The sequence below is a fragment of the Filicampus tigris genome, chromosome 11 (assembly GCF_054856515.1).
Source record: "Filicampus tigris isolate MCC_2025a chromosome 11, RoL_Ftig_1.0, whole genome shotgun sequence".
NCBI lineage: Eukaryota > Metazoa > Chordata > Actinopteri > Syngnathiformes > Syngnathidae > Filicampus > Filicampus tigris.
The window spans coordinates 14,848,096-14,862,259 of record NC_141227.1 but is presented as its reverse complement, the minus strand read 5'-3'; the positions used below and the strand labels follow the sequence as shown (position 1 = coordinate 14,862,259).

General features: G+C 38.4%; 1 protein-coding gene across 1 annotated transcript in view; it reads left to right on the top strand.

The window, feature by feature from the left end:
• The window catches only part of hpse2 (heparanase 2), a 46,951-nt gene that overhangs the window by 24,476 nt on the left and 8,311 nt on the right, over nt 1-14,164 (top strand). The window contains exons 5-9 of the mRNA XM_086046109.1: nt 1,450-1,621; nt 5,105-5,152; nt 9,762-9,855; nt 10,160-10,266; nt 10,414-10,528. Coding sequence (XP_085902235.1) covers nt 1,450-1,621; nt 5,105-5,152; nt 9,762-9,855; nt 10,160-10,266; nt 10,414-10,528 — 536 coding nt within the window. The remainder of the gene's footprint in view (nt 1-1,449; nt 1,622-5,104; nt 5,153-9,761; nt 9,856-10,159; nt 10,267-10,413; nt 10,529-14,164) is intronic.

Sequence of the window (14,164 nt, the reverse complement as noted above, 5' to 3'; positions counted from 1 at the left end):
TGGGGTATTCACTAGACACTTCATTAATGAAACCATTACAACCAATACAGGTGAAAGATGTACTATTTTTATGAAATATTTGAAATAAGAAAGATATCCTTTATGGAAAACTTTCAAATGGCAAAGGTAAAAAAGAGAAACATGGAGGCTACTGAGATTGACAACTGACTACTGGGAAAATCTTGCGGCTGACCATTCTGGGTGAAGAAGGACCCTGACTACACAATTGATTGTATTATTTCCGACAAAGGCATTGCCCATGACACAGATCTTCAGAATCTCATTCGATTTTGCAGTGCAGTGAATTTAAATTCCAGTCCTAGCCTGTCCTTTCCATGCCTTGTTGGAGAGATTACATTATTTAATACCATTTCTTTTATCTTTTATCTTTTTTTAAACATTCTTTTACAAGTGCTTTTTTTATTTTGATTTTTTATAATTGGCTGGTATTCATTTATTAATTTTCTGGCATGATTTGGAAATCCTGTGTCAATTTCAGTATTTCTTTTTTTTTTTTTAAAAGGCAAACATGATTGAAAGGATTTTTAAACATGTTAGTCTAGTATTTCAGGGGTTAATTGTAAGTTCACAAGAGGAATGTGAAAGACGTGATAGTCCTCATCTGTGCTCCTCGCATAACGCGAGGAACTGCTGCACACTCAAAACCCTGTCATAAAACATAAAATGAAATGTAATGTAATGTAAATTCAAACATAACACACACATACAGAATAAGATGGCCGCAACCCAATTGGCGGCTACCGCACAAATACCGCCGCTGTCTTTGTTTTCACTCTCTGCTATGAATGACGCCGCTTATTTCACAGTGACTTCTGGGTGTTATTCTTCATCTTTTTCTTCTCTGAACAAGAAAGCAAAACACCAGTGATTTTCTGACGTGCTGCATTATGACAGGACCTTTGTGAACATTTGTGTGACATTCAAGGCATATTTTTCCTCCAAGTTTATTTTCATCTGCCATAAAGCTGCCGCTTGGACCTTTTATGTTATCCTCAGCAGTCGACTGAAGACCGTGCAGAATCCGTTGATTTGACCATGTCAAATCTTTGCGTGAAGACGTGTACCATGGCGAAAGAAGCTGTTTAAAATAGATTGTGCAGATGCAGTGAACATTTATGGAGGGGAATTGCACAGGCAGTTGCTCGTAAAACCGTCAGGACTGAAACTCATAAACAGCATAAATATGTAGACAGATAATAATGCTCTTTATAGGAGTGCTTAATCAACACAACACATTTAGCCTCCCGTCTTTTGGGTCAAACCAGTGCACTCGTTCCATTTCTTTTCTCATGACATTGAGTTCACCTATCCACTTGTAATGAATTGCTCAGTCTTTTTTTTTTTTTTTTTTGCATGCTCATCTCAGAGACCAGAATGCAAAAACAATATTGTACACTCTTGAGTTAACTCTACCCCTTCTCCTCTCAGAACCCAATGCCTACCGCAGCATGGTGGGCCGCGCCGTCAACAGTACCCAGCTGGCTCAGGACTACACACAGCTGCGGACCCTGCTGCAATCCGTACGCTACTATCACCGAGCTCACCTTTATGGCCCTAATGCCGGAAGACCCCGGAGGAATGCCATTCTACTTCTGGACGGGTCAGTAAGGATTACATACACTACGTATGCTTCACTAGTCTTGATACATATGCACGCGCAGTCACACACGTTCAGTGTTTATGGATTTCCGCATGGCCCGTTTGAGCGTCTCAGCCCAAGTTATATCTTGTCAGCCTAAATGAGGTGTCACCTGATTTACAGCGTGTCGGCACAACTTCTCACCTGTCGCTCCACCAGTTTAAATTAGGGCCGCAGGATTATCTAACAATGCTTGGTTAATTCATGCTACTGCGGCTGTATTCTTTATTCAAGAGAGATGAGGAAAAAGGTCAAGTAGACTGCTAACTTTTCTGTACATTTTTACTGCGAATAAAAACCATAACTTGGAAAAATGTAGTGTCTGTCTTCAACAAGGTTCTCAAAACATTTGTTAGTCTAATGTCAGATTTAATTGTATTGAGAACCTTTCCAAATCTGTGAACCAATACATTGGCACTAACAATATCATGTGTACTAAACATGAGACAGTGTTTTAAGTAATCAAAAATAATAATCATTTTAAACACTTGTGCGGTTGCATGTGCGAAGTTTTATTAAGATTCCAAATTTTAATGGTTACAGATAAAAAAAGTTTTTATTAATGTTTTTAAAGCTTTCTATTCTATTCAACAATGACAGCATTATTAAATCCATCCATCCATTTTGCACTGTTTATCCTGGATGTGGCATCTGTCATTGAATTGCAGTATGGTGTCTATTATTGTCGGACCACTATTTTGAATGACAACATACTATTGTGTTTAATCTAATATAAAAGGTTCTTATCCTCCTCTCAAATCCAATTATATTAGCAAGCTTTGTTGTTTGAAAGTCCATTGAAAGCATTGACATAAAAAAGGTCGTAATGTTTACCAAACCTACCCTGAAATAAAGTATTTACCATGATTAAACAATCAAAGAAAAACATTTTAAAAACGTGTAAGGTTTCAAGACCAAAGTATTAAAACAGAATGTTGTGCCCATAGTGTTGGGATTAAAATGCAAATGACGTTAAAAGCACATTGAATAGGCTGTTATGGTCAACAGTAAGGCTGGGGCGATACACTTTTGTCCCAATCCGATACGGATCCCGATACTTGGGTGGCGATCCGTTACGTACTGCGATACTTAAATATTATAAGAATATATATTGAAAAAAACTGAGGCATGTGTTTCCAAAGTTTTAACTTAGTGTAATAGGAGTATTACTTAATAGGAGTGCAATAAAAAAAACTCCATTCACAAAGCTTTACTTTGAGGACCTCAAATGTTCCAAAAGTATGTTATAGAATGTACAAAACACAACATAACATGAGGTATCTAAAGTATCGATACTTCATCAACGTATTGACACTTGGTATCCGCATAAAAAGCATCGCGATACGATATTTTTTTCCCCAGCCCTAGTCAAGAGTGTGCATGTCTACTGTACTGTGGCTGGATGGAAAAATGTCCCAGCTGTGACCAGTCATTTATGAGAGTTTTGTAACGACCAAATAAGTGCAGTAAGGGATTACCCTGTGTATCGCTAGGCTTTAACTCGCATTGTTAAATAAACAATTGGAACCACAATAGAGCCCATAAAGTTAAACGGCATGGTAACGCCGCAATAAAATCATGCGTGCAGATAAACACAGGAAGAGTTTGTCTGTGCATATCTCAGCCTGAATCTGTCTCTTCTCTGCAGCCACCCACATTTTGAAAGGTATTTGGAAGAGGCGAATTTGACACAAGCCTCCCTTTGCTCAAGCCACTGAGATCAGCAAGGACATTAAGAGTCGCAGCTGTTTGTATCCGACAGATTAAATTTACTCGCAAATAAAAACACTGTATATTTGAGCGACGGGTGAGCGGTCGGGGATAGGAAGGATGCGGATGATAAAGGTGAGAACCGGAGGAGTACGAGAGCAAAGAAGGCTGGGGAGTCTTCAAGTCATACGTGTCAAGTTTAATGACGAGGTGATTCCTATGTGTTTGACACTCTTACGAGGGCTGTTCTGGTGTCGGAAAGCTAAACGTTGATTTAGACTGGGAGCTGCTAACTATCCAAATAGCCGAACTGGACAGACTAAACAAGCCAGCGTAGCAAAAGTTGTGTGTCTCTGATGTTTAGAAATACACATTGAAGCATGTCTGACAAGCTGTTACGCCCCAAATATGGAACCATTAGTGTCAGGTACAAGGCGACTGCAAATACTCACACTGAAAGGCTCAAGTGTGGGAGAAGGGTACACCATAGGAGAGACATTTTGGAGTGGGGAACACATTTTTTAAATTGAGTTATGAGTTACATTTGAGCAAAATGTTTATTTATTTTTTTTCTTTTATAGGTCCTTTGAGGTTTTATCATGGCCTCAGTACGTGTTACGGTGGTAGCGTTTTATTGAAATTTCTGGCATCTCTTGTTATTATAAGTAAATCATCTTTTTGTTGGCCTTATGAATATTTGAAAAAACTAAATACATTTTGCAAATGTGTATCCTGATTGTATAAGTATGTATTAGGGGTTCTAGACTTGGGGAGGGGAGGGGAGGGGGGGGGATCCCCCCCAAACTGGCACATTAACAATGCCCTGCAGGCTTTGGTTATTTTAGCCCTGACACCTGTGTGTCTGACTGACGTAAAATGCAGCATGCATGTTCATAATGACATGATGCGCGAAAATCAAGAAAGTGTGCTTTTAAACGCATTGGTAGGTGGCCATTTTGGTTTGCTGATGACCAAGCCAAATTTTTCTTGAATAATAACATGGAGAACATCTGATTCAAAGGTTTCTTGTGTCTTAAGTCATTAGTTGATTTTTAGCATACCAATTCAGGGAAATTTGTCCTTTTCTGTTAAAAAAAAAAATCATTAAGTGGGAAGTCACATCGTCATTCAAAAGTTTAATTCGCGACAATTTTTTGTTTGGATTGCTTTCTCATTTGTCTAATAAAAATCAAAACAACAACACATACGAATCCTGGTTACAAAACGTGAGAGGGAGAGCACACATCTTTCTGCTTTATGACAAGTACTTCCATTATCACGCCCTTTAGCAGAGTCCTTTTTTTAAGAGCCATTTAGACTGTTTAGCGCTTTGTTGACATCTTTCGGAAAATTTCAGCGTGTCTGCGCTGATCACCGTGCCAATAATAACACTGCTTGATATACCAACTGTTGTCGGCATTCAACTTTAAATAACGTAAAATAAACACCATCCAAATGGTGGCGGCACTTCCTCATATAAATCAATACAAAAAAAAGCCACTGTGCACTGCATTACCCTTGGTAGACATGTTAAAGCTCCTGGAAACAATTGAATGTTTTAAAGGATCCTAAATCGCAAATGGCCTTATTAGGTGTTCTCACACTTTTTAGGTTGGGGGACTTTATTGCCCTTGCACAGAAAGTTTTCCATGGTGTGAATCAGCGTGAGACGTTTTAATTATAAAGTAGGTTCCGCTCAGATTGGTTGTTTAATTTGTTTTTTCTCATTTTCAGATTCATGAAAGATGCTGGCTCAGTTATTGACGCAGTTACGTGGCAACAGTAGGTATTTTACCCCATTTTTCCTCTTTTGACTTCCGTTGACATTAACAGAATACACAGACCATTCCCTTAACAGCGTTGCTGCAGATCGTGAAAGTGTCTGCAGTTGGATTTTTCTAAATGAATGCTTAAATTATTCTTAAAAATTACAGAAACTAATCCATTGGTAATAATTGGTGAGAATTATACAATACATCCCCAGAGACAATAACAACAATGTGCAAATTGTCTGCAGCCCCCACCTCCCGACCCCCCCCCCCCCACCGACCCCCGCACTTGATCACAAAATGTTGCTGAAGTGTTAGAGGATATCATAGGTCTATTATTATGATGATTATTTTCCAGCATTTTCAGTTCCAATTCATGGATAATGGTTAATGGATAATGTAAAACAAAAAAAATCGAAATGGCTTTAAAAAGTTATATTTTGGGTTTTTTCCTTTAACAAGAAAATACCCTGCCGGTATAACCTTGAATCAAAAGGACCAACATTTTGTAGTAGCCAGACATATCCGCACTATTACTGAGTGATTGAGGCACATTTTGAAGAACTGTGAGTATTATGGGGATGGGAAAACAAGGAAAAACAACTTACACTTTGTGTTAAATTAGTAACACCTGTCATTTGTCTATTGCACACATTCTAGGAATGCATATAAATCCATGAAAGTCCTGTCTCTTTGCACACGTGTGTATCGCAGAACAACATACCCACCTTGCGTGAATGTACGGTCAGTGAAGTGAAGGTCAGGTCTAATTAGAAGAAACGGAAGGAGGAAGGACTTGTCAGTAGGGCTTAGAAAAACACCACCCACACTGTTAAAATCAAACCATATGTTCCAGCCCATTCTCTCTGTCAATTAGGCAGTTTTATACGAGAGCTCCAGATTCCTGTCTTACCAGTGTGCATGACAGAAACTCTCATGTCTACAAGAAGAACTAAACTAATAAACTTGGAGACCACTCATTAGCACGTCTATGATGCGCATTTCACTGCAGTGCAGCTGCCGTGAGTTGGTTTGGACAGTACAGTACATTTCAAATACTGGGGTCATTTGAAAGCAATTTTTTCCGTGTGAGGCTTAGAGTTTTCATAATATTATAATTTTAACTTTTAAAACAAGTTGTCCATCTGGCAGGTTTTCTGTCTCGATATCATTTGTTTACAATATGCATCCGTTGCCGTCATTATTGTATTCCAAACCGTTTTCACTCCTCTACTGATGTATTGGATTACTTTGAAAGAGAGGGTGAAAAAAATTAAAGACTGAAGCGTCTGATTTTTAGATTTATTGTATTTTTTTTAAAGGCAATTTGTCTTTGTGTTTTTTTGTTTTGTTTTTGTTTTTTTAAGTGCATCATGTGTGCATCCTTTCCGGTTTTAGGATAAATGAGCCTTTGTTTTCTTCAAATTACCTTTATTTTTGGACATTCAAACAATATTTTTGGGTAAAACATGTTTTTAAAGTAAGCTCAAAATGTATTGCATTTATAAGGTGCATTAAGAATAAGAAGGCCTTTATTGATCCCACAGTGGGGAAATTTTCATCGTTACAGCAGCAAAGGCATAGGTCACACAGAGACGGCGGCATACTGTAGCCGTTAATGTATAACATTATCAGTAAACATTCAGAATCAAAAACCAATGTAAATATGTTTACATCATTATTGCACATTAAGGGAAACAAACCAGAATAGCAAATGAGTCAAATTTTATTCAACTTAAATTCAACATCCATAGATGAGATGCACCTTATTAGGCGCACTATCAATTTTTGAGAAAAGTAAAGGATTTTAAGTGCGCCTTATAGTCTGAAAAATACGGTAATATATATTTGACATAAGACTGTCACTTTGCAAAGTCACCACTTTTGGACATAAGATTGTGTGTTACTTCTGAACTGTGAAACATTCATGACATTTAATATTTTGTTGCAGGAAATGGCTACAATTTCTTGTCAGGGCAGCATTAAACACACAAGTGGTTGGACCACAAAGCAAACACAACAGACTTGGGAGATTTAATAAAAGGTGCACATAAGCATGCAACAAAGGACTAAACAAAAAGTGACATTACAAATAAAGGTCAACCTGAGAAAAAAATAAGTACTCGTACCAAATAAGGAAGGTGGACGGAAGCCACAATGGGAAGACGCTGAACTAGCTAGAAAAAAAAAACAACCTCTAAACTCACAAAGCAGAGAAATAAATCAGAGAAACGGACTACTACTTTCAAAATCACTCCTAGCTGGTCATAATAATAAACAGATAGGCACTATCAATAGACAACTTTTCAGCGCCTTCCTCCTGTGTCTCCCACGTCTAAATACCCTGTTGCTGCTGATCACCAGCAGGTGCGACACGGGAGCCTCCGCCCACCAACACACACCAGGGAAACTGCAATACAGAGGAAAATTCCACACAGGAACAAGCAAACAAAACAGGATATGACATTTATAGCCCTTTAAAACATCATTCAAAGGGCAGAACAAAGTCCTAATCAGTGGCCAACTTCCAGTTAGGCCGTCTGACCTTGTTAAGTCTTGACTGCTACATTGCCATCTAGGCTTGTGAAAATATGAGCGAAAAAAGGGAATGGGACAAATTTGCTTCCTATTTGCTGTGTAGTGGCCCCTGAAAAGCAAAGCACACTTAATATGAGCTCTAATTGCAAGCAGCAGTGTAGTGGTGCAGGGCCTTTCTTTTTTTTTTTTTTTTTTTTTTTTTAAATAACGCCAGGAAAACATCCTAATCGAAATATCAGTCACAAACAACCAAACAAACAAACAAAAAAAACGTAAACAAATCAACATCAACCGAATTGAAATAAACACAAACACCACATTGTGGACCGGGAGGAATACTTCAGTCTTAACTAACATTAGCTTGACCTGCTCTTATTTCCCAAATGACATTTGTGGCCCATTTTGTTGTTTTTGTCAATGACTTTGAGGTATTTACTGTAAGTTAGTTGACATTAAGATTTAAGTAATGTTCTATTGAGTCTGAAGTGCAGCTCTGTACATTTACCAGTGGGATTGCTTAAAAGGGAAACGGTTTGAAAGCTGATAATACAATGACGTGCTTTTTTTTATTTTATACAATAGCTCAAAACAGCTCCAAGCTAAAGTTATGTTTTGCTTTTCTCCTTTTAAAAATACATAATTTAACGTTTTCACCTCGCCTTCGTTTTCCAAATAATGTTTTAAAACACTCGGCGAGTCGGCACACAAAAAAGACAATGCACATGAGCAATGGAGAACTTTTCCCTTGAGGGGTCGTTTTTGCCTTTGCAGGTCGACCCAGGGCCATGTAAATTCAGATAATAAAATATCAGGCAATGATTGAATGAAGGGTTTATTATATATTATGAAAATATGTGGGTTGAATGTTTTTGTGCACATTCCGCTGTGATTTTCTTTCCAATTTAAGGCCAGATCAAATGCTCTCACAGGCCATAGGTTCTCTCATGTGCTGTTAGTGTGAGCCAATTATACATTCAAAGCATTTGATTATTATTACTTAACTATTGAATCTCATAGTATTTCAAACTGCAGCGTGCAGTGTGCATACACTTACAGTAAACAGTAATGTGAGAGAAACCGCACACACAAAACATGTCACTCCACATCCAGCACATCATTTCGCTTGTGGACGTTGGCTTTTCCAAAGTAAAGACCTTTGAAAGTCAGGAATTCTTTGATGCTATAATAGTAATGAGCCATTTTTCCTCTGCTTCATTGGCTTCATTAACATTGTCAGTTTGATTTATGGCTCCTCTGACTGAGGAATCTACATCATTTTTTGGTTTCCTTCTTCAGTTCTAAAATATAAGAATGGCAACTTGGCATGAAACAGCTGAAACTGTTATTAATACCGCTTATTATCGCGATGCTGAAAAAATGAATGGTGGAAAAAAAAATGTCTCAAAAATTGTTGTTAAAAAATATGAACTTTTGTGTTTATGTTGTTTTTATCTGTTTATTAGTGAGGCACACCAATTACTTAATGATAAAAATTGCTATTGTGGATCACCATGCGTTTAAATCTTAAAATGAATGTTTATATGGCACTCGTGTTTATTACAAATGCAACAAAATACAGTTGACAGACTATTTGCCACTAGATGAGCTATAATTTTACCAAGTTTAGAAAATATAGAAGTAATTGTATTTTTTATTAATGTCATATAATCGTATCTTCATTCTGTAGTTTATACACAACACATGGAAGCACACTCACTCAGACACACACGGAACCGCTATTGCATTGTTTAGCTGCAATTTGAAACCTCATTCCCTCCAATTGCAAACGCATGTCCCGGTCCCACAATTTGGCTTCGAATTGGACTATTAGTCTCTGTTCATCCCAGTCATTGTGAAATCGGGCCACTCTTGATCTCTGAAAGTTACATTACCACTGTTTTGGTTTTCTAAGCTGCAGTCCAAAAATAGTTTGTGAATCTTTCATCAAGCTACCGCATATTCAGCAAATGAGATCACTACTTTAAATTCTCCCCAATAAATTTCTAGATATCGTAGAAGTGAAGCTTGAAATGTTCTGTTTAGTTTTGTATTGTTTTTACAGTTCAATTGTATGTGTTCCACAGTTATTTCCAGGATGGCAGATTGAAAAAGGTGGAGGATTTCTTAAAAACACGTTTGTTGGATGCACTGAGAGAACAGATCACTAAAGTTGCCAAGGTACTGTTATTTCTGAAAAGTTGTTTCTAATGGATTGTGTACTAAATGTAAGAATTTCCATGTCCAAATAGGAAGACATTGTTTTTGTGTGTTTTAGTGCCTTTTTTAACCTCAATATTAGTCGAAACAGAAGCACCAAACTACGTGAACATTTGCTTGGATTAATCCAAGTGGATCTTTTCATCATGTATACGATTAACTTTCCAGCCTAGTATTGAAAAGCAATCTTGCGTTATGAGGAGACAGCATTTATTTTTGTGCAAAATGAATGTATTAACACCTGTGTATGTACTTTTTGTGGCAGGTGGTGAGCACACGTTCACCTGGTAAGAAGGTGTGGCTCGGTGGACTGGGTCCAGCTTGGTCAGGAGGCATCAATAATCTCTCGGACACATTCGCTGCTGCTTTCCTGTCAGTAATATTCTTAGCACTATACCGTATAGCTTCCATAGAGATGAACTGTCGGTATGACACAATCATGAGTGGATTACATCTATGTTGAAGCAACTTTATAAACACGTTGTTATTATTTCATTAATTGTGTGTCTCGTATGCCAGGTGGGCTAACACGCTTGGCATGGCTGCTGTTCAGGGAATTGATGTAGTCTTGCGTCACTCATTCTTTGATTATGGATACACGCATCTTGTGGACCAGCATTTTAACCCTTTACCAGTAAGTTATATATTTTTATTATGCAGAGGTCCTCAATAGGTGAATGCAAGTTCACATCTGCTCCTAGATGCCCTCCCATAGTGACCCAGACCACCGCAATGTTTTTGACAAATGATTGTAATTTGACCGGTAGAGCGTTTGAGGAATTTACTCTTGCATTGTTTGATCCTGCGCAGCGTTCTGGCAGCTTTTTTGGATTATTACTAAAGTAAATACAGTACATGCACCATTCGCATATAATTCAACACCCACATGACATGACACAGCCAATCAAATAATTTATTCAGAGAAGCTTTGCGAGTGGAGTGAGTGGGTGTTTGCAAATGGTGAGTAAATAAATCCAAGAAAGAAAGGTCAAGTTAAAAAGATAATGACTGCTTTTAAATGAGAAAAGAACAGAGAGAAATTATTAAAGTTTTTTTTTTGTGTGTTCACATCCCAAATATAACAATGCTTACATTCAAAAGTTTTTCTTAAAAATTACGTTCTTTATTTTGTGTATTTTTCCAGTTTCGAGCACTTTAAAAAACATGTTAATTTAATTTGGAGCCTTTTATGTACATTTAAGTATTTATTGGTCCTTCCAATTTAGTATTTCAGACGTATTAGTGGAGTACTATTGACATTCAGTTGTTGAGGAAAAATTATTAAGAAGAGAAGTGTAATACTTGCTGCATATCGTGATGTACGAGGCCTCGGCGTGAGACATTTTACTCAAGTGGGGCACTTAAACTTTTATTTGAGGACCCCTACTCTCTGTATTCAGCACAATGTTTGTTTATTCACAGTTTGGTGATACAGTAGGAGCAGAACAATTTTTTACCATCTTTCTACCAGACCCAGTCCAGTCTCCTTCTCCTGCATTGCACCTCTTGGTTTTTCCCGTGGGAGCTATTAGCTGAGATGAAAGGCGTTTAGCAGTGATGAGTGGTTAGACGCGGGACGAAATGCTATGTAACCTTAGCCCTTTGTCAGTAACTCAGGACAGTGTCACTGCCTGCCCCCCCCCCCCCCCACCCCCCATCACAACTGTGTGCCTCTCTCTGTGCATCACATTGGCCTGCTGAGAGAGATGCAACCGGAGATTCAGATACACAAGCATCTAGGGCAAATATCCAACAACATGCTGAAATATGGAGTACTTGTATTTCAAATAATAAAAATGAATCGCTCCTACATTTTTCCACAATTTAATCTCCTCTCGCGGGTGAGGACAAATGCCGTTTTACTGTCTTAATAATATGCTCACCTGAAGTATTTAGTAATAAAAATATATTAAAAGAGTTATAAAGATATAACTCACTAACGTAAATGAAGTTATTTAGTGTCCTATCTAGCAATGACAAAGCGGGCGTGTCAAGATTTACTTTTGCATGCAATTAGACATGAACGATTTTGTCCTCTTTTATCTTTCAGAAACAGCTGCAGAATAGACTTGGGCAATCCAAAATCCCATTTCCGATAACATCTACTGTCATTAGGTTCACAAACAACACTTGTCTTCAAAACCTTCCTGTTTCCTTTTTTTTTTTTGATACACCCTTTCGAGACTTTATATGGGCTTTGAACCCAGAAACTATGAAAATGGCATTTCATTTTCTTCTGCGTCCCATTATTTTTCTTGGACTGGTGGCGTCCTGCTAGGATCACAATGCTTTTAATGTTGCTGGGTTTCTGAAGGCTGCGCTGGCCTACCTGCTGAGAGAATTCACTACAGGGCCAACTTGTCCTGCGGACAAGAAATTTATGACCTGGCCCTTCCTTTCCCTTTAGGTAAAATAGATGTCCAATCCCTTCCTCCATCACTGAGTGACTCAACCACTTTTACAGTACCTTTTTTATGGAGTTATCCCACACTTCTCTTTTTCTTTCTTTACAATTTGCTCCTTCCTGTCCTCATCCACAGGTGCTTTGACAATTCCCAGATATTGTAATTTGAGGTACCGTTTTTAGATCTGCCAAAATATCTAGCGTGCGGTTCTAAGTAAACGCATTAATTTTTTATGACTATATTCATTCCCAGCGGGGTCGTTCACTTGTACACTCTGTTATTTTTGTTACGTGTAATTCACACAAATGTACGCGCACACTGATTCACAATGGATTCAGTAGGCTCGCAGGCAAAAGGTGTCGCAAACTACACTAGTGTGGTGGTTTGATGCTTAAGGGCATCTCCACGGTGCTCAGGAAGCGGATTGGCACCTCTCCAATACCCACTACCGAGTTCCATGTTTTTACTCCAGGCCAGGTCTCAAACCCAAGACAAGCACTTGCATGTTGTGATACTGTGCATAGATCTGTGCAGCATCTGTTATCCTTTTAAAATGTTACCCTTCCGACTTCCATCATGACCAGACAAATGAATTACTGAGACACAAGCAATCAAAGTTTGCAAACGAGCAACCCAATAAATCCGTAAATAAAATTAGCACCTTAGAATAAGCCTGACAGACTCATAATGGAGAGGCGAAAGCAAGGTGTTTGGAGAGCGCTACCATCACCGAGTGTTGTTTCATAGAAGAAGAATCCGGATATCATATCTCATTTTACAATACGTTTCCGTTAAAACTTTACGCGCACTATTTTATTATCAATGTGCGCGTCCTTTAGCTGTGCAGCTGGTGTTTGGTTGTTTTCTGGTGAGTAGTTTTACCTCCCCAGGGCCATTACTTGTCAGGAGTTTACTACCTGTCCATCACTTAAATGTGAAAATCATCATGGTAGTTGTCTCTCTGTCATAAAGTCAAACAGGTGCTAGTCCACTTAATATGTCAGATTTGTATTAATAACCAGCACTTATCTTTTGAAGATAAATCAGGGGTCCTAACTCAAAAGTTAAAGAGGCCCAGTTCAGGAAATATATTTTCTTAACTGTTTTCCTGATGCTTTACTCGATTCCTCGCACACCCTCTCACTCCAGCCGCAAAGCTGCTCTGTATAAACAATTTGATTGGCTGAGTTGTATCTCGTGGGAAGTGTTACAACAGCACATGATTGGTCGGTACATTTCCTGGGCACAATAAGTATATTTGCTACCACAATAAACACAAAAGCTGCCAAAACTTCGCATATAAAATACGACAACTGTAAAGCCCCCCACAAGTACCGCAGGTTAATACACTTGCATCAAATAAGTAAGCGGGTCACATTGACCTTCTTGCAAGACCATGTGTGAACTGTATGAGCTCCCATGCTGAGACTCACAACTTTAACTTTTTGGTATTCACAACATACAGTACATCGCTTCAGGCATCCCATTGCCCGTGGCCAACGCTATATTGCGTCCTTCTGGTTCGTTCAATGATTCAGCAGCAAATTAAGTTAAAGTCTGCATGGAAAAAAATAAGCCCCTAAATGTTGCCATATGCAGGATTGCATGGGAACTTCCTGGGGAACACATGTTGTTCAGGGGCTCTTGCAGAGGTGTTGAGTCTGTGTTCTCCATGGAGAGAACAGCAATGAATGAATACAGGGATCAGTATAACATTTGGTTTTTAAGAAAGTCATAATTGAGCCCATCAATTCCATATTAGTGGGGGTTTGTTCAATGCAATGTGACATATTACATGAGCCAATTAGCTTGAAGTGTCAAACGATCGGCGTGCTTTATTTTGTGAGGCACGTAACTTGCTCTTG